This window comes from Halyomorpha halys, unplaced genomic scaffold (assembly GCF_000696795.3).
Source record: "Halyomorpha halys isolate HHAL.00 unplaced genomic scaffold, Hhal_1.1 Scaffold808.1, whole genome shotgun sequence".
In the NCBI taxonomy this organism is placed as follows: Eukaryota; Metazoa; Arthropoda; class Insecta; order Hemiptera; family Pentatomidae; genus Halyomorpha; species Halyomorpha halys.
In genome coordinates this window covers 81,064-102,886 of record NW_027111618.1, presented here as the reverse complement: position 1 = coordinate 102,886, position 21,823 = coordinate 81,064, and the positions used below count along the sequence as shown (strand labels likewise).

Genomic DNA, 21,823 nt, shown 5'->3' with positions numbered 1-21,823 from the left:
CATATCACCGAACTGCTGCGTTTGATAAATTTTTTGTTAACCGAATTGCCTTTCGCTGGAACTCCATTACCTCTACAATACGTCATGTATCAATCCTAGCCTCGTTTAAAACCCTTCTGTTTAACTTCCTTATGCTTCTCAAGACATGAACCAATATTATATAGATAACACAAGTATTGAACATTAGCGTTTATTATTTGTAAATATTGTTACTACCTTTTTTTTTTATGAATTTAGTTTGTTTTTTTTCGACTCTACCAAAAAATATTAATATACAGTGATAATATAAGATGTAATTAAGTGCGGCCACACTGTTTAGGTCCAATAAATTGTAAAACATTATAATTGTTCTATAGGGACCTAGTCCCATAATAATAAACTATTTTCCAATGTTATTGAAGGCTCTAACTAGACAATGAAGGATTGAGGTCTCAGTTGATGAAGAAATGAGGGTCTCAATTCCAAATTAAATTCTTCTAATTACGATAAATCGAGGTTTTCAAACTTTTTTATTTATAGTTAAAATAAAAAAAACATATTAAATTTCCTTTTTTCAGTATTGACAATGTAATGGTTAAAACAACAAAGTAAGCTATGACTTGCGTTTTCTTTTTTGTTTCTTCCTTCGACCTTTCTTCACCCTCTTCACCTTCTTTGGCCTGTCCGGCCAATCTTCGCTATACTCAGTCCAATCTGGCATCCTTCCCTCCTCAACCAAGAGGTATATTTTCGGAGGGAGACAGTAAAGATCAGTATGCTTCACTATCAAGCCGAATAACATACCACACTGAATGGCATCCTTAATCTGAAAGAGTGAATTCTAAATATAATTTATATTAAGATAAATTCATTTTATATACAAAATTATAAGTTTGTTTGCTTGTTTGTTTTTGTTTACTGGCGCCAAACTTCATTGGTCATCAACGCCATTTATATTTTATTTATTTTTTACTTTTATTTTTTTTTTTTTCTTCCGTTCATTGTTAGATTTTTGTCAGTAAATATTTTGATTTTAAAAACTGAAATACTAATTTTATTGTTTTATCATCGTCTCCGATGGTTTTTGAAATATCTGGGTTTAGTCCTACGCTATTGAGCGTAAAATCCTACAAAATTATAAGTAAAATATAATTTAAATTCTTTTTTGAGACTGGTTTTCATATCAATTATAATAAAAAATATCTATTTACTCTCAATATGTTTATTTTCTTATTAACTCTATATGTTACGGTAATTCTGACAATTGGAAATCGCCAGCCGGAATAGCCCCTCCCTATTCCTAGGACGCTCACGGCACTCATGCCATCGTCGATAACACCGCCTTCAGCGGAGCCGGCAGCTTATCTTATAATGCCACACTGGCAATCCAAGATATATATTTTGCATGAGTATATACATTTCAATTCTCTTTGTATATATTTAATTTGTTGTTTAATTTTTCTAGGAGGCCAGGAAAAAAAAAAAAAAAAAAAAAACCAATTGGAAAAGTTTGGAATATAAACCTTCAGAAATCTAATAATAGGCTAGAAAACAAAATTAAAAATAATACAATCAGTAATACGCTTTATGGAAGTAACTACGTAAAAGGGTTATATGAAGATATGCAGCAATGAATCATTACTTCATTGTAACAAATGATTTTAAAACAATGAATAAATTCATACAATATTACATTCAAATGAAGGTTACATGCACTATCAAAAAATTTACCCTTAAATTTTATGGTATATCAAATTAAATTAAATTGTAAATATATTAAATTAAATGATGTAAAGTAGCTTATATTATAGAACTAAATAGTAATGTATTGTAAAAGAGGATATTATATATATATAGCTTTAATGGACAGGTTTTTAGGCAGGATGAAAATTGTTAAAGCCGCTGAATACAATTTTGTTTATTCCTTTTACTATTGGTGTCTACCCAGCCCAACACTCTATATATTATGAATATTTTATAGTTATAGTATCTTCTAATTGTTCACAATCAAACTCAAACACAAGCCTTTGTAAAAGAAATTCAATTATAAAAGATTTTGGACTCAAAATGGTAAGACTGGATAAATCACCTCAGTTTTATTAGTTATGATAATTAATCTTAAACGTTTTGGATAGTTATTGAGGTCAATTGAAATTTTGAGCAAATACGTGGACAATAGGCAAAAATATATATATAGAATCAGTCTACCAGTTCAAGTGATGATCTTGGCAGAATGGGGCTTATACTGATTTAAGACGAAAACTGTTTTTGTTTTTTATTCAGGAGGCTCTGAAACTGAACATAGATTCCTTCAAAGCTGTACATAAAAAATTTGACCAATGCATTCCTCATCTAATAGCTGAAGTAAAAAAAAAAAAAATTCATGCCTTAGTGACTCCATTTACTTACCATGAATCGGTTATAACGAATATATTTCAATATGTCGCAGGACCGAAAACCAAATTATGACAAAATGCTAATTAATGGTTCGAAATTTGAAAATACGTCATTTACGAAATACACTATTGGCAGATTAGTACTAACCGTTAAATTTTCATTTTCTTTTATATTTAATAACAATCTCTTTCTTTTATATTTACGAAATTCTGTTTTTATACTTTAATAAAGTAAACTATAAAGTGGATAGTCAAAATAATATCGGTTAGGGGCCATAAACCCAGTTATACTTTATGATCTAAATATAACTCCTGGGAGAGCCTCTAATTTTCTGTACAATTTCAGTTTTATCATTTGTGTTTCCTTAAGGCAAGTATATTGTTCGGGCAGCTTTATGAACATAGCTATAATTTTTCCTATCGCTGATGGGGTTTTGTATAAACCTGATCATAAGATTCCCATATTTATTGGCAGCTTTCTCTATTTTATCTCCTCAAAAACATATTACATTTCTATTTTATATATATGTTTAGGAACGATTTAAATAACTGTAAGGGAAACAGTTGCACCTAAGATAAAAATTATAATTAATATTTTTTAAATGTCATTTCATAAAATATAATAAAAGGAAGCGTTTTTCCTGAGAGTATCATTATTTCCACACCCTTTGTATTTTTTTAATAATTAAAATATTAACTAATGAATGAAAAAAAAATAGTAAATTGATACGTGATTGATTAATGGTACAAGACCACACTTGTATCATTTGAATCTTGTACCTATAATCTAGATAGTATGTCTTAAAAACAACCTGTTTATACAGAAATTAGAATTTAATGGTTTAATTACAACCAGAAAAAAGTTTTATTAAAAACTAATTTTTATTTAAGTATATACGTACAAGAAGCTCGAATACAAAATTTTTATTATACATATATTTGAATTGTATGGTTTTAGTACAAACAGAAAAAAGTTTTATTAGATTATAATCTAATTATTATTTCGGTATATACGTACAAGGAGCTGGAATATTAAATTGTTTTAATAAAGTAAATAAAGAATTGAAAAATAGGCGTGTTAATTAAATTATCTTAGTTTGTCTAAATTACAATGATTTAAAAAAATATATATATAATCTACTGATACGTGATTAATGCTACAAGACCATGGGCGTAATCACTGGTATCCTTAGTCATTTGAATCTTTTACCTATAACCTATATAATATGTATTAAAAACAACAGAAATTTGAATTTTATGGTTTTATTAAAACCAAACAGAAAAAAAGATTTATTAAAATATAACCTAATTTGTGTTTAGGTATATGCGTACAAGAAGCTTAGATACAAAATATTTAATCTAAAGTGAATAAAGAATTGAAAAAGTAGACATGTTAATACATTTTTCAAAGATTAGTTAAGGAAATTAATAAATGTTGAAGCTATAAAAGTCTACTTGAAATCAAAATTACCTATCAATTCTGGTTGATTTCCTTAATTTACGGGTGTTGGCGGCTTTATCGCCAAATCTTTCACTACATTAAAAATTTGTTGCCATTTCTAATTCGATTGTGGAATTTAATCCAGTATTCAAAATTATGTTGATCTTTGAAAATCATTTTTCTAACGTATTGCACTGATTAGCCTCTCGTTTTGATAAATTCTACTGAAACACACTGTTCCTCTTCAAATGTCTCTTTTTCAAAATATATTATTTATTTATTTTAATTTATACCTATGGTCATTGGATGTTGTTTTGATCTAAGCTATATGATCGTATTTTTTTTTTTAAATAGAAATTCATTAAGGTTCCAGATTTTGTTTAAAATTAAAAATGGCGTAATCAAATAAAAACAGTAAACAGCGGAGTTTCTACTTTTGGAATTATAAAAAAGTTCCATTTGAATTGAAAGTATATATTACTTGAAATATTATTGATAACGGTATTGGCAATACTGCAATTATTATATTATTATATGCAATTATTATATAAATTATATTATAAAATTAGTTGCTAGAACCTCATTTTGTGTGTGTGTATGTGTTGAGTTGTGTGTGAAGAAAAGAGAACAAACTTAAAGATTGGCCTTGAAGAAATTAGAAAAAAGTGATTTTTCAGTTAATTTTGTTTTTTTTTGGGGGGGGGGGGGAGGAGAACAACACTCCCATTGGAGTCTTATACTGTCATGTACCCCATGGTCGGGGTCAGGTGTTTCATTTTGTGGGACCGCCACTCAATGACGAAACTTGGGACCGGCACCGCCAGCAGATATCAGAATGGTAAGATCGTGTCTAATCAACTGAGCTACGGACGGCCCCGTATTATAAAGTTTAATTATAATGTATTTATATATGAATGCGAAAATTGGGTGAATTCAATCTTATCCGAATCACAGATGTCAATTTCTTCCGATCTTCTAGGTACTAGAAAACAAAAGCCTCCAAAATCGAATCGTTGATCAGAGCGGGGAGCAATGCCTCGGTAATTAACAGTTAAGAGTTTTGCCGAGGCCGGGTAATCCAGTTAGCCCTGGCGAACAGCCGGTTAATTGACGTTTCTTCCAATTTACCCCTCGCGTCCATGGAACCAATAGTGGCCAATTGATCTTTGCAATGCGTTCGCCAGTAACTGCCTAATAAGCTCATACCAATACGATTTCCTACACTTTAAATTAATTTGAAAATTTGCTAAAATACAGAGATAAATTTCGTAGCAATTCTAGGTAAAGTTACTTTTAATTAAGTTGTTAAAATATTTGAATGCTTATATCTCAAAACGCTTACCACCCAACTTACGTCCCCAAGTGTTGTGTAAATTGATGCAATCGTGTTGAAATTATCTCCATTTTTATGATTTTGGAAGTAAAAAAAAAATCTGAAGACCAGGAAAGGATTTGGAATAAGATATTATTCTGATTCTAGCTTTTTGTTTATTTTCCGCTTATTTCTCATATATCAAATTCATTAATATTTTGTATTTATACATTACTTGAAATCAAATGAAAAATAGTTTATTATTATAGGACTAGGTCCCTTTAGAATAATTTAAAAGATAATTTTAATTTTATAATAACATACATTGGCCAAAAAACAGTGTGGTCACACTTAATTATAACTTACATACAGAGAAGAAAAAAATTAATAAATTAAAAAACTATCTGATTAGATTGGTGAAGTAAAAGGTAGTTAAATAGAAGGGTTTTAAACGAGGAAGAGCTGGTACATGACGTATGTTTGAGGGAATGGAGTTCCAGAGATATACAGCTCGGCTAAAAAACAATTTATCAAACGCAGATGTTCGGTGAGGTGGAGAGTAGATATCAGATTAACGGGATCTGGTGTTACGAGATAGGACTGAGTATTTGAATAGAAGGTTTTCTGGGATATAGGAGTGGCGTTGAGTACTAATTACTTGGAATAAAAAGGACGCTAAGAAATACTGGCATCAGAAGGATGGATAGAGCCACTTCAGCTCGGCGTAATAATGGGTTATGTGGGTATCTCTAGTGATCCCGAAAATAAATCGTACCACGCAATTCATAAGACTGTCAAGAAAAAGGTTGAGAGGTCCTGGGATAGATTTAAGAAGAGAGGGGGATTCAATTATGATAGCTTCAGTCTTTTCGGTATTTAACGTAATATTGTATGTTGCCTAAGTGCTTATCCTATTAATGTCTTCTTGTAGTTTTAGATTGGCATTTGAGGCGTCGTGAGGATAAAAGGGAAGGTAGATTTGTAAGTCATCTGCGTATAGATGATACTGGGAATACTGGATGACAAGTGGAAGGTCATTGAAAAAAATTGAGAAAAGAGTAGAGAATAGAGAGGAACCCTGAGGTAATCCTTTAGAAAGAGGTTGGAAGTAAGAGGGAGGATTATTAGGAATAACAACATACTGGCAACGACCCGTAAAGAAGGATTGAAACCATTGCAGAGCACTAAATGAAAAAAGGAAACTGTAAAGTTTAGAAAGGAGGATGTCGACGGAATCAAAGGCTTAATTATGCAATGAAGTTACAATTCTTACTGAAAACAACAAGACTTGATTATTTATTTAAAATAACAAAATTTAAAGTACTTGAGCAATTCGTATAAACACACACTCACACAGACCATTTTGCGAACTAGTTTATTTCGCGTCAGGGGGCCCCAAAACATGTATTTCCGTCGAAAAGTTGAGTTCGAAATTTTGCATCATAGCTGTACTTCCCGCACGTTCTATGCATTGGTACGTAAAAGGAATTAGTTACTTTAACTTCAATTTTTGAAATATTGAATAAGAAATGTTTTAAATTAATTTTCAATATCCATCAAACATAAGTTATATTCAAAATTTAATCCTTTTTATAATTTCTTAAAAATAGATTTTACTAAAAACAAAACATTGTCTTATTTAGCCGCTTGAAAGACTACTTCAAATAACTTCGACCGAAATAAATGCAAATAGATTTTTAAAAAAAATCTAATTTACTCTGCTGCAATTCAGAATTAGCTTAGTTAAATGGCTTTTCGATTATTGCTTTCCATTCAATTCACGCTATATAACAATCGATAAAGACATTAAGAACTACAGTAAAAATTCTTTATACTTAGCTATAATTTGTTTTAAATAAGTAAATAAGTGTTTGTAGCATTAACATTTCGAATTATGTTAACTATTCAATAGGATACAGTATGTCATGGGTGAGGGGACCCAAAACATGTATTTCCGTCGAAAACTCGAGTTCGAAATTTGGCATCATAGCTATACTTCCCGCTCGTTCTATGCATTGGTACGTAAAAGGAATTAGTTACTTTAACTTCAATTTTTGAAATATTGAATAAGAAATATTTTCAAAGAATTTTCAATGTCCATCAAAAATAAGTTATATTAAAAATTTAATCCTTGTTATAATTTCTTAAAAATAGATTTTACGAAAAACAAAACATTGTCTTATTTAGCCGCTTGAAAGACTACTTCAAATAACTTCGACCGAAATAAATGCAAATTGATTTTTAAAAAAATTAAAAATACAAACCCTTGTAGCATTAACATTCCTAATTATGTTAACTATTCAATAGCATACAGTATGTCTCGTTCAAACAATTTGCTTGTAAGGATGGATTTAACATTCATATGATAAAGTTAGCTTAACTGGTAAAAGTTAGGTCTAAATTAATTATAAACAATTTTTTCTAAAATCCCCGACACATGGGTAGCGATGTTTCGTTGACAGAATAAATAATGAGTGTAAAAGAGGATACGTTTTTCAATTATTCCAGCCATGAATATTTTAAAATGTTGGCATCACAAGAGGAATAAGGTCATACAGCAATGTATTAAATTTTCAAAGAATAAAAAAATTGCTGAATTTATATCTTTTGAATAATAAATTCTCTTCATTAGTATTTCGTTTTTTTTAAAGTTATATCTTTTCATCAACATAATTCATAATGCTTTTTTTTTTCTTTTAATATATTTTCATAATATTTTTTTTTTTCCTTTTTGATAATTAATTTAACCTCCCTAATTCATAGCAGATCATATTATTCTTAGTATGATCACCATACTATTCTTTAATTGTTTAAATTATTGTTAGTAAAATCAGAAATACATTTATTAAACTTTTCGCGATGCTTGCAAGTTTTTTTCTGATTTTGTTAGAGAAAATAGTTTTTTTTTTTTACATATGTAATAACACAAAGAAATAATGTTTGGTTAGCCGTTATTATTGTTGGCGATGCTACGAATTAACGGTGATAACTGATATCCCCACTTGCCGAGCAAAGTCTACCCCACAAAGCCCTAGAGATAAGGTTTACCTACATTATATTTCCTGACCGCTCCCGATACAGACGATGTCTGCAAACATTCCATTACCTCTCTTCAACATAATGTGGAAATGATCCATTTCCTGCATATTCGTTTGCCATCTATAGAGGTAATAAATTTTTTATACTTTCTTTGACTAGTAATGAGTATCAAATCAAAATCACCTCATGGGGAGTGAGAAATATTAATTGAATAGATTATCAATAGGAACTCGTAGTAACAACCAATAACGAATCAGTTGATCAGTGCACAGAAAATTAAAATTTGAAAATTAATTCACGATTTAATATGTTGAATAATTATATTATAAAAAGATTTTGTCAATATCGATTAATTGCTTAATTGATATTATTTATTTGGATATTTTATGAGGTATAATCTGATTTCTAATTTTCTTATAAGGAAAATTTATTTTATTTTATTTAGTTGTCGTTTAGGTTCTTTTATATTCAGATACATCAATGTAACATTTTTTTTTCTTTTATAATTCCTCTCATTTAAAAATTAAAATTATTATTTTATTTATTAGATTTCATTTTACATTTTTTTTTATATTACACTTTCTTTTATATTTTTATGTATTTATCTTCTATTTTTCTTTAGCATTATTATGAAGTACTTTTATGACTAGCGTTACTTGAAACGTTGTACAACGTCAGAGACTTTGTTTTGTATTTTAACAACATCGATGATCCAAAAAATATATATACAAAAGTGAAAAATCAATAAAAGAAACTTATTAAGAAAACTATATTGAAATATTTTGAAGACATAAGAGGAACCCTGAAAAATTCAGGTTCTTGTACCCTGGCATCAGTAGACATGGGTTTAATGATTCTATGTACAGTGTAAACTCGGTAATCCGAACTTCGGTACCCCCGAACACTCTAGTAATCCGAACTGGCGTAAAAACAAAAAAAAAGTTACCTTTTTGAGAAAACTAAGCAGGAAAAAATACCATTCCTGTTTTTCTTTCCAGTCTGGAGTCAAGTTAAACATAATCACCGAAAATCGAAAGTAGAAATTTTTACAGTTCATATATTGGGTAATCTAATTCCTATGGAAAGAATTTGTTTTTGGAATTATAAATACATGATATCTATTATATAAATCATTTTGTTTTGTAAAACTAATTTAATTAATAATAGAAACATGCATAATAAAAATTTTGTGTTGAACTCTTATTTTTATTTTTCATTTATAAATGAGCAATAATTTTTTAATTTTTTAATCCAAACTCCTTAACCATCCTAACTCATTAATTCTTAATCTTTCATCCTTAACGATCCCTGATAATCCTCCGAGGCGTCTGAAAAGAAGATGGCCTCGGGACCTTCTAATTTACATTAATGTTTGAAGTACCACCAATGGGTAGTTCCTTCCCAAGATTTTAAAGTGTATATGAAACATACAACATATTTACTTATTGTATTATTTTGTACAGTTGTAAATTACATTAAATAAATAAAAAAAATTTTAACTTCAAACTATCAAATTTTCAATAAATTATGTAAACAAAATTAAATAAAAAAAGTTTTGTACATTCATATTGCTGAATTTTTTTACAATATTTTTTCTCATTATTTCTGTTATCCGAACACCCCGATGCAGCAATTAGCAGGGATTACCGAGATTACACTGTATTTTATTTTGCTAATTAAACACTTACTTCGTTATTTGTATTTATAATGCAATCTAATATGCATTTATTGATTTATTCATCTATAATAAATTTCATAAATATTTGTCTCCTTCATCAAGCATACTAGAAGATGGAACTGCAACTGAGTATTAGGAATATTCGTTACGGGAGAGAAAAAGGGTAGAAGGGTGTCATCCTTCCAACAATTTGAAAACGCGATTAGTTGGGCAATTCCAGAATCAAAAACCTAATTCAAACTGCGAAAATTGATTTAAAACATTATACAAAAGGTTATTATAATCAAAATTGCCTATAAACGAGAGTTTAGTTTTCCAAAAAATGTTCAGGGAATACACTCCAGACCTCCGGTAAGCTGAGCAAGGAGGTAAAGACTTTGCCAGATGCACCCTAATATGTTGTTGAAGTCGCATCACTTGCCGGAAATAACATAATATAAAATATAAATAAGTTAAATAAAATAACTCATTCCATGAAGTATAAATTTTAATGGGGATTTATATTTTTATGTTTCTAAATTATTGATTATTTGTATAATTTATGGGTCCTTGGTGGCGATAAAATCTTATTTTATACCTGGTTATTAGTTTTTTCTGTAGGAATTGAAGAAATAACCTGTGAATAGTGTCTCATTTTTAGATGGCGTTTGTAGCCAGGTATACGTTCGGCCAGGGAAGGAGGGGGGTGGTGGAGTTTTATTTCGTCCTATCCCACAAAATGAAAACTTGACCCTCACACACTGGTTGAATAGGTTGGTTGGTAGGGTCCCACTTCCGCCTGCATGTCAGAAATGACCAGATAGAAAAAAAAAATTTCTTTTTTACACATATTGTCTTGATAGGACACTTTCTTAAAAAAACTTAATTATACATCTGAAAACACAATGTCTTATTTTTACCCGATTGTCTTTCTTTTACCCCAAAAGTAGAATAAAAATGAAACACTTTACACTTTTTGTTTAATAATCTAATGTGGTAAAACTTTTTTTGTTGTTTCCATTCTCGAACTAAATTTCCATAGAATTGACATGTATATTGTACAACATGTGCAGTATCATATAACTATATAATATCATCAAAAATTGGAAGTTTTAAAAAATATCATGATTTAGACAAACGACTTTTTGTAAACGCCTTTCACTATTCCATCTTTATTTTTAACTTAGTAATATTGCTTCAATTTTTGCACATGCTTTCCTAATCAAGATTATTATTATCATTCTTAACCTGGTTGTATTTGTATTGGATTTAAAACAATACTGCAGATGTAATAAATCTCGCATGCATATTCTACAGGTGGCACAGGCACAGGTGTTGGTGTAGCGCTCACTATTATAGTCAGCTCCATAGAACGCTACTAATTTAAATTTATACAGTATTAATGTAATATTAAATAAAAAGTGGAGCATGCTGGTCAATTTTAGCCTTTCTACGATTTTAAAATGTATTTTATGTAACAATCATAATTTTTTTTATGAAAGTTGCTCCTCCATAAATGCTTTTGGTGCTTACACGAGCCTGTTTAGATTTATCACTGTTCTTTTTAGATTTATGTGGTTAAACTATTACTAACAATTATAAAACGGCTGGGCAATATTATACCAAATATATATTTCCGCTATATTTTACTGATTTATGACGTGATATCTAATTAAAATGAGTACATTTTTTTGTATCATCATCGGAATACTCCTACATGTATTCAATACAACCATAAATTCAACAATATACTATCGACACCATTATTATTGTTTATGATAATTAAATAATCTCTCTCTCTATCTCTCTCTCTCTCTCTCTCTCCCTCCCCCCCCTCCCTCTCCCTCTCTCTCCCCTCCCTCCTCCCTCTCCCTCTCCCTCTTTCTCTCTCACACACACACGCTTTTTTCTGTCATAATAAATAAAATACTCCCTATGAGATAAAAATTATAATTGTTATAGGGATGAAAAGGAGGTATTATAGAACGGCTAATACTGCCGGCCATTGCATTCTTCAAATATTGGACAATGAATTATTGGACCTCTCGGACATTGAAGTATTGGACCTCATGGCCAATGAATTATTGGACCATCTGGCCAATAAAAGAAAGGACAAAGTCCCTGAAAGTCCCCTATCCAGCCATTACCGGGCTTCCCCATTATCGCCGAGCCGAAAGGACTTATTAAAACTTCTTTCCTTCCTCCGTTATATTACCCGAGTTTCTCCCTCTCTCCTTAGCAGCTCATCATTTAAACCTACCCGTTTCAACTTTAATGTGTTAAATATCTCCTTTAATAGGCCATTGATCAAGGAATTTAATGAGAAAAAATCTTCTTTCGCTAAAAAGAAAGAAAACCAATTAAATAATTACATTGTACTACTCCCTTATTATTAGTATTAATAGTGTTCGAATATTCATTCATAGAATATATACAAAAATTGAAGAACAAAAGAAACAAAAAGTAAATAATAACATTAATATTCACTGAATCAAAATAAATTAAAATTAAAATAATAAAAAAATATATAAATATAATAATATACCATCATGAGTTGTATAAATAAAAATATGAATCTATCAAAAATATAATAAAAAAAAAAAAAATTTATGTACAAGACCACGAAAATGAAATTAAAAAAAAAATAAATTAAATACACGTCCACACCTATGTACAATTTTTAAATACTGCCTGAGGAACTCTGAGCCAAGCCTTATGGAAGGCAAGGTAGAGCTCCTGGTGATCCCAACGCTTGAGATAAGAAGCTGATCATTGCCAGAAATGTGAACATTAAGATTCATATTAAACGTTGTTCAAAGTGATTACCTTGACAATTTAAACCCGGCCGTCCTCAAGGACAATCTTAAATATAAATTTACACCTCACATCCAACAATTAAAAAACTATTTGTGGGCTATTCTGCCCGCGTCGATAATTTCAATCAAATCATCCAATTTTGTCGATTTTTAATTACAGATTAACTTAACTCTAGCAGGACCACCCGTAGCTCAGTTGTTAAGACACAGTCTTACCAATTTGAAGTCTATTGGCGGTGCCGGTTCGAATCCGGCCTGGGACGTTGACTTTTTTCACAGTTGGGGGTCAAAATGAAGAACTTTGACCCCCAACCGTGGTTAGGCAATATTAGGACTCCAACGGGATCTTGGCCGAAAAAAAAACTCTATCACTCCCTTATCATACAATGTTTTTTATTTTATTTTTTAAGAGTGATGATAGTTTTAAGTTAATCTGTAAGCAAAATTTTAAAATTTAATGGTAAATTACAAAATACGGTGATTTGACTGAAATTGATGACCCGGGCAGTATAAAGCCTGCAAAACCTTTTTAAATTGTTGGATGTAAGGAGTAAATTTATAATCAAGATTGTCAACGCGGATGGCCAGGTTTTGCCGAAACGTTGGATATTCAAAGAAATAATATAGAGTGTTTTGAGGCTTAACCTGGATACAAATTATTTTAATTAAACAAATAAATTTGTCTCGAAAAAGTGAAAAGATTATTTATTAATGATAAATTTTACATTTAACTAAAAACGTAGTTGGAACACATGACAATTTGTTTATTTAAACCTAAATTAATCATAACAATGAAAATCTTTGGATGTCAATATCTCCTAAGCAATGCCTTAACGAAAATTAGGGTATTTATTTTGTTTAGTGATCATTAATTCTTCTTTTTACTAAGGATATTTTACCCTGAAACACCTTGTATATTATTATTGAGGCATAAGATAGGTGGGCAGCTATAACATAAATAGGTCATTATCTTATAATGTTAAACGTATATGCTGGTCAAAGTCTTTGTACATTTGATGATTTCGGTTGATTACTGTTAAGCGAGGAACAGAGAAAGTATTAGGAGAACTACAGAGCGTAAATATTGTACTTGATAAATTCCAAACTAGTTAATACTAGCAATATTGCTGATAATAATAAACACTTGTCTTAATAGCTTTAAAGATGACCATCAGTAAACCTCAATAAGCTTTTAATTAAAATAAAAACTTTAGAGATACTATCTTCTGCTCTTATCAAACCAGTCTTAATATAATTAATTCGCCAATATTTTTTTTTGTAAATTAAACCAAAGATCTATTTAATTTCTTTAAAACATCTAGGATTAATGGTGCATTTTATGAGGAATACATTTTGGATTACAAAAGGAGACATTTTAGTGTTAAGTTGAAATTTGGGCCCACGTTATTTAATTGTTGGCACAAATAACATTGGGTTCATGTTTTTTCATGATCTATTTTCCCATTTAACCACAACGTTGTTGCAGTTTTAAAAATCATTTAATTTAATTATTTAAATTGGTGATGTTAAAAATCACTACTGACAAGGGTAATTTTCCTTTTTTAAATCGTTTAAAACGCCCTCTATCTGAAAGTTTGAGAACTACTTTCAGTCTTATTTCGTGTCGTATTGGATAGATGTGATGATGGAACTTCGCAAAATACTTTGAGGAACAGACATAGAAAATAGTGTTGGGGCTTTTTTTTTTTTTTTATTTTTAGTCGCCATTATAATAATAAAATATATAATAAATATGATAAAATATATAATACATACTAATAATAAAAGGCGCCATTATTTCTTTTCTACTGGTATAAATTATAGTTTTGTGTTATTTACAATAAATTCTGATTCCGAATCGTCGCCTTCTTGGTCGGAAAGGACAGAACAAGCGTTTCAAGTTGGGTGTTATGTAAATTTGACTCAGCATTTGCATTAGCTCTTTTATCTTTTTATTTCTGGCTCAACATCATTTTATTACACGAGCCTCTCCGATAAAATTTCTTTAACCAAGTTAATGAGAAAGTAGGGACATGGCAAGTCCTGGAGTTTAGCTCTCAATTGGATGATTGGAATCATTTGATCTGTTTAGTTGATTAACATTGGGTTCAAAAATTGTTTGCTAAAGCTTCAGTTGGTCCATTTATATTATTAATAATATGTTATTTAATGTGACTTTAATAAACCATACATCCTTGGTACAGTGTAATCTGTTACTTGCAATTTATTTTTAATTCTTTTTTCAACATAACCTTTTTAAATAATTTATTACTGTAAACATTAATTTTATCCACCAGTTCTTTGAATGGTTCATTAATCTATTTTCTATATGTTTTATTATTATTAAATATATCCTCCATTTTATTCTTATGATCGTTTAGATATATTGTTTCTATTTTTTTTTTTGGTTTTATCTGTTTTTATTACGATGATATCCTTATTATCTTTCATGAATTTCTTTAAATCTCCAAGGTCTTTACATATTTGTTTATTCAAAGGGGCTATAATTTTTTTATTTGCATTATTTGAATATTTATTATGAATGTATTTATTTATAACAGTGCCTATATTGTTTCTAGTGGCGTTAATATGATGATCCGATGAATTTTGACTCAGCATAAATTCATTACACGAGCTTGTCCGATAAAATTTCTTTAACAATCTTTATGAGTAAGTCGGGACATGCTAAGTCCTGGAGTTAAGCTTTGAATACCCGCCAGATCCTGAATTGGAAAAGATTTTCCTACTAATTTTGTACTTAACTTCTCTGCATCTTTTCCAACACGTAGAAAGATTATAGTTTTCTTTTTCTTTCAAGAGTACAAAAGACTTCCTGGACACTGTAAAAGGTGGTATAATGTTATCAAGAACTCACTGTTCCAACTTATGTTGTCGATTTCTTCTCCTTATGCAAACTCAGACTGAATGGTCACAAGGCACTTACAGCACACGACTGATATTGAATCTTCGACTCGCTTCCCGTTGCTTCTGGAAAAGCTGCCTACCTTCACAGCAGCCACATCTACTGGTAAAGTACTTTTCTCTATTCTGGGTTCAACACAAGAACTTTATATAGCTTTTGCAGTGGTGCGAAAGAATTCTAAGGTGTTTTATTTTGCATTTTCAAACACAAACAATTACTCGTTAAAAATATTAGTAAATAGAGGTTTATAAATCCTTTTTTTTTACAATGATAAATACTTTGTGTACACATGTTATAGGTTTATTACTAATACAGCCAATTATCACAGCTATGTTAACTTACTTAATGTGCAAAAATAAATGTTTTAAAAAATATAATATAAAACTTTACTATGTCTAGTAACATTCTAGACAAATTCGATACAGTTCGATTGAATTTAGTTAGTTGATAAAATTTCTGATTAATTTAGTTAGCCGTGTTCTGAAAATTCCCAACGAATTTACCTGGAATTTAGAATTTGCCTTGTTTTGAAGGCATCTTCTTGCATTTGAAGTACAACGAAGACTGTTTATCAGTCAACTATACAGAATACTTCTTGGATTTTACATCATTGATTTGGAATCTTACTTTTTTTTCGGCTTAGTAAAGCGCATAGAATTATTTTCTGTTTCTGTACGATGTACAGTAGTTTTTGAAACGGTGTAGACTGAAATAATTTTGTCGAATTCTTCAGAAACCACCGTGCTGCTTCAAGTTCCTGTTCAGTATACTATCGAAGGATTCAACTTAAAAGGCTCTTGGCACTTAAATTTTCTGTAGTACACAGAAGGCTCTTTGGATTCTACATTTGCTGATGCGATATTATTTAACATAATAAATTTTATTATTATATAGAAATATTACAGTTTTCATTTCCTGTCGGGAGCATAGAACTTTTCTTGAACACTTTGTAAAAAAGGTTATGAAACATTACATAATTTAGTAACTTTTGTTGTGCGAAAAAATTTCTTTTGTCACACATCACTTTCAGCCGACTTGAAGGGCCTCGTATCGGAAATCCAGTTCTGGGATAGTAAATTAGATCATTAATTTTGAATCTTACTTTTTCGACTTACTAGTACGGGTAGTACTAGTTTATGTTTCTGTAGAGAGGACTGAAGACACCTTGGGCACTGAGTAGACCCAAATGATTTTGTCAAATACTTCAGAAGGCACCGTGTTGCTACAAGTTGACGGTTCCTGCTTCAGTACACTGTCAAAGCATTCAACTCTAAAGACTCTTAGCACTCAGTTTTTCTGTAGTATACAGAATACTTCTTGGATTTTTCCATATGTTGATGTAATATTGTCAACATCTTCAGACATTGAATCTTCTTACTCTTTTTCTGTCGAGCGTAAAAATTTCTTCAGCCGTGTCAATGAGCATCATTTTAAAAATTCCTCGCATCCTGAAAAAATTATCAGTTGACCAATTTGGAATTTCCCTTGTACCCTGCTCTTCTTGCATTTTGGAGTACAACAGTCTTCTTTTTCAGTCAAATATTCAGAAGACTTCTTGAATTTTACATATGCTGATGTGATGTTATCAACATCTACAGGCATTGAATCTTCTTCCAGCTTTTTCTGTCAAGCGTAAAAATTTCTTCAGCCACTTCAACTAATTTTGTATTTTACTCTTTTGCTGTTTCTTGCACGTAGAAATATTGCAGTTTTCATTAACTGTCGGGAACATAGAAGAAGACTTTGAACACTTTGAAAACTAATAATAATCATGTTATCGATATCTTCCGGTATTGAATCTTCTACTTGCATTTCCTGTCGAGCGTGAAAATTTCTTCAGCCGTGTTGATGAGTCTCGTTTTGTAAAATCCTGGATAATATATATATTCGTTCAACAATTTTGAACCTTACTTGTTTCCTTGGCTTAGACATACGTGTACAACTAGTTTCTGTTTCTATTGAAGGATCTAAAGAAGGCGTCTTCAGATCCTTCAATAGAAGGATAGTCTGTTCCTACGTCAGCACACAGTGAAAACACATCAACATGCATGACTCAGACAGAAATTTCATATGGCACTTCCAGCACTTGACAGATACTGCCACTTTGACCTGCTTCCTCCAGCCTGTGAATATACTAGGTGCCCACTATTAGCACAGAAAAAACGATATAAAAAAAAGTTGTATAAAAATCAAGTATTTCTTTAAGACTCTAAGCCAGTTCATTACAGGAGTTTGTGCAATTAAATTTGGCTTGAAAATAGTTTTTTTTCAGTTGAGCTACCTTTTGAATATACATCGCATCCTCTTCTTGCTGTTAGACATATTGCAGTTTTCACTTCCTGTGGGGAGCATAGAATTATTCTTGAACAATTTGTAGGCTGATATGTTATTAAAATCTCCAGCTGTCCATTAATTTTCGTATTCTGGAGAAGGTACTGAAGACGTCTTGGTCACTCTGTAAGTCAAAATGATGTCATCAGACGCTTCAGCAATCACCGTTACAAGTTGATGGTTTTTGCTTCAGTACACAGTCGGAGCATATCAACTCACATGACTCTTGGCACTTAAATCACTTGGCCTATATTGGATCCTCGGTCCACTTCCTCTTGTTTCTAGTCACGCAGTCTGTATCCGCAATGGGCCCATCTACTGGTAGAGCAATCCTCTGTTCTGAACTGAGTCCAGTAGAAGAACCTGCCATGTAAGACAGCTGTCTGTTGGGGTGAACAGTGCGATTTCAACGATCTCACGTACAGAATACATCCTGACCGGCATCTGTACAAGACTGAACTTGTGTACTCTTTATACAGCTAGCTCTCTCCCACCACTTAATACAATAATTCGTATGGAATCCTATAAAGCGAAGCGAAATACACACGCTAGAGTGTTGTATAAGTGTTAAGCAATATACGCGATGATTGGAAAGTAGTCATTTCATTTTAATACATACTTACATATCCTGGCCACACACACTCAATAATTATGGAACATCAACAATAGTTTTGAACACGAATTATTAACACTCAAAAACTCGATTTTGGTATTAAAAGTATTTATTGAAGAATGTATTGAGGAAGTACAAGTATAATATTTTAAGTATAAACTTGGCTTACCCAGGATGTTTGGGTTTACCCCAACCGGTTTGGACTTATCGTTTCTCCATTATTCTGCCGTTCTCAGATATATTTTGTAATCAGTAAAATTGCAATTTTGATTTTTTTATTTGCTAATATCACATGGCTGTGAAATCTATCTATTGAGAACCTGAAAGCTGAGCGGGCTGGTGCGAGGGCCCAGAGCACTGGGTTCAGAAGGATGTATATTTTATTTATTTCAAAAAATAATATTTATTTTGCTGCTGGCTGGAGAAATGAATCTTGACATTCCCAGTCTGAGGCTGTTTAAGTCCTCAATGCCAAAAAACAAAAATAAATCTTCTATCTATTGTGCTAATATCTAATTAACAATGGGAAAACCTAATTAGGGTCATTTAGATCGGAGGTACGCCACTGTGTGACATTGGTTCCATTCTATCACAACTTCAGTGTGTCCCAAATTAAATTGCCACGGGAACTAGGAAGACCGTAAGGATTGATACCGTAAATGAGAGATAAGATGGAAATAAAGATAACTAAAAAATACATAAAGGTGTGAAACTTTCCTGGAAATTATGTTCAATTCCACAAATGATACACATGTTTAAGTGTCCTTCCTCACAATGCCTCTTGGAGTGCGTAACTCTAACTCGCGTAACTCTATATTTCAAAGTCGCCTAATGATCTTTAATTTGAGAATAAAATGTAAGGGGAGAGCTATTTGTTAATCTGAGTGTGTCAATGAACAAACTTCAAAGGGAACGTAAGAGATAGAATTTGACAAAATTGATACTGAACAATTTTTACAATATTCTACGTCTTTGAGCTAAATCGGGCGAGCAGTTTTCGATATGTGTCAAAGTAGTTTGCGCATGAGTTAGCCAAAATATTGGATAGAGTTTGATAAGATCCATTGACATCAAGGTACCAACACGCACAATCCTTAGAATTTTCATCAAAAGGACCGCCGATAATGAGTATAATCTCCATTAAATGGAGATTTAATTTGTTATGTCTAAAACATAAAATGTGAGTGGAAATTTTCAATTCTTAGGGTAATTTTGTTTTGTTTTCATTGTCTTGTTGAATAAAAAATCAGGTAGCAAGGAAATAAAAAATATAATCTCAACTGATAGGTAGAGTGCATCCGAGATGCGTTTGCCTGTGAGGACCAAATATAATGCATTTTAAAACAGTAAAATTAAGAAAATAGTTGCAATAACTGTTTCATATCAAATTTAAACTTCAAAAGAAGCAGCTTTCTTCTGATCACGATGATTGTTAAATCTCAAAAATTACTTTTTGGAAGATACTGAGTGTTCTTAAATAGCAAGTTAGAACAGGGTTGTCAATATATTTGTCAACAAAGTAAAACAAGAATCAATAAGAAACAGTCCGTGTCAAAGATAAAGGATAACCTTAAAAACTAGTAACCTCCCGTCTTAGTAACTTTGGAGACCGAGAATAGGGGAAATAAATGTGTTTCAAGTAGCTATCTAATCCCGGACTGGTTGGGCGTTACCAAGTTCCAGACTGCCTCTTGGTTTGTTCCTTGTAGGAGGGAGAAGAGGCTAGGGTGGGAGGTGCACAAGTTCCCTTTCCCTACTACAGGCAAATTTATCTTAGATGGACTATACTCGATGATTAGCATTTTACTTTTAAAAGGTAAAACATAAAGGGACACATAAACAGTCGATCACAATGGTAGTTCCTACTGGTGATACCTAAGAGGGAAGTTCATATTGGTCATTTCGGGGTAATCCTAATAGATTACCGAGAAAATTTTGAAAGTGGTTCGTTCACAATTATAGTTGGATAGGACACGGAGGGGGTGCAAGTTGTTAATATTGTGCGATTCATGGCCAAACATGCATTCTTGAATCAAAAGGGGCATTTCCCAAGATTCTTGCTGTTCAGTATCTCATGTACAAGTAAGTATCAATCAGAATTATAGTGAAGGGGTCTTCCTGATTCTAAATAATAGTGTAGGGGTCTTCCTGATTCCAAATCATTCTTGCTTTCTGTCTACCTTTTGATTATTGATATAAAGAATAAGATGGCTTACATCTAATACTAATTCATCTGTTGCTTATAATATGATTCATAACAACTTAAATTTATTATCTAATTGTTTACAGAAAGAGTGAAAGTAAAACATACTGTTCCTCATTAAGAAATAAACTACTCCTTACCTCTTCTTCCGTTGCGTCCTTCTTCTCCAGAACATCATCCAAGATATCTCTCTCCGTTACCCAGTCGAAGCCATCGTACATCATATTGGATATAGATTCCATCACATCTTGTAGCAGCTCCTTCATCCTCTTGTCTGGCGGGGATTTTAACTGTTTTTTGTTGAGTGCATTTCTTCTTCTTTTTTTAGGTCCTTGTTTAATGATATTTCTAATGTTAGCAGGTTTATGTCTCTTTCTAACGAGATAAGGCATCGTTTCGAATTTACTACTTTTTTAGTTATCCGATAACAGTACATCTTACATTTAATTTGGCTTTACATAACAAGAATTTAAAGCAAGGTTTGAATTTTTTGCTCTTTATAGTGTCATAAAATATTAAAATATTAGAAATGTAATTTTGCAAAAAAAAAAAAATTTAAAAAGGAGGTTATAATTATCTTAACCTAATCTATTTAAAATAGAAGAAGCCCTAATTTTCTCGATATCATGACGAATATTTTACAAAATATAAAATAATGGTTATATTTATTTTATATATTATATTTATTTTATAATTATATTTGTATAAAATATCGTATTATAGAAATATATAGGCATCGTTTCGAATTTACTACTTCTTTAGTTAACCGATAACGGTACATCGTTCATTGAATTTGGCTCTACATAATAAGAATTTAAAGCAAGGTTTGAATTTTTTGCTCAATATAGTGTCATAAAATATTAAAATATTAGACATATAATTTTGAAAAAAAAACTTTAAAAAAGAGGTTATAATTATCTTAACCTAATCTATTTAAAATAGAAGAAGCCCTAATTTCCAAGATATCGTGACGAATATTTTATGAATTATATTTTACAAAATATAAAATAATGGTTATATTTATTTTCTAATTATATTCGTATAAAATATCGGATTATGGAAATATATTTACTTCAATTCATTTAACATAAGGAGTGGAAAATTCTGAATACT

The 21,823-nt window shown here is 30.9% G+C and overlaps 1 protein-coding gene across 1 annotated transcript; it reads right to left on the bottom strand.

Moving 5' to 3' along the window:
• Nucleotides 1-490: 490 nt before the first annotated feature.
• LOC106686325 (uncharacterized) lies at nucleotides 491-21,285 on the bottom strand. Its single transcript, XM_014429543.2, has 2 exons — nucleotides 20,851-21,285; nucleotides 491-805 (listed from the first exon to the last, which is right to left on the bottom strand). Exons 1-2 carry the CDS (start codon nucleotides 21,100-21,102, stop codon nucleotides 593-595), a joined length of 465 nt encoding a protein of 154 aa, XP_014285029.1. The 5' UTR covers nucleotides 21,103-21,285; the 3' UTR covers nucleotides 491-592.
• Between the last annotated feature and the right edge of the window lie 538 nt (nucleotides 21,286-21,823).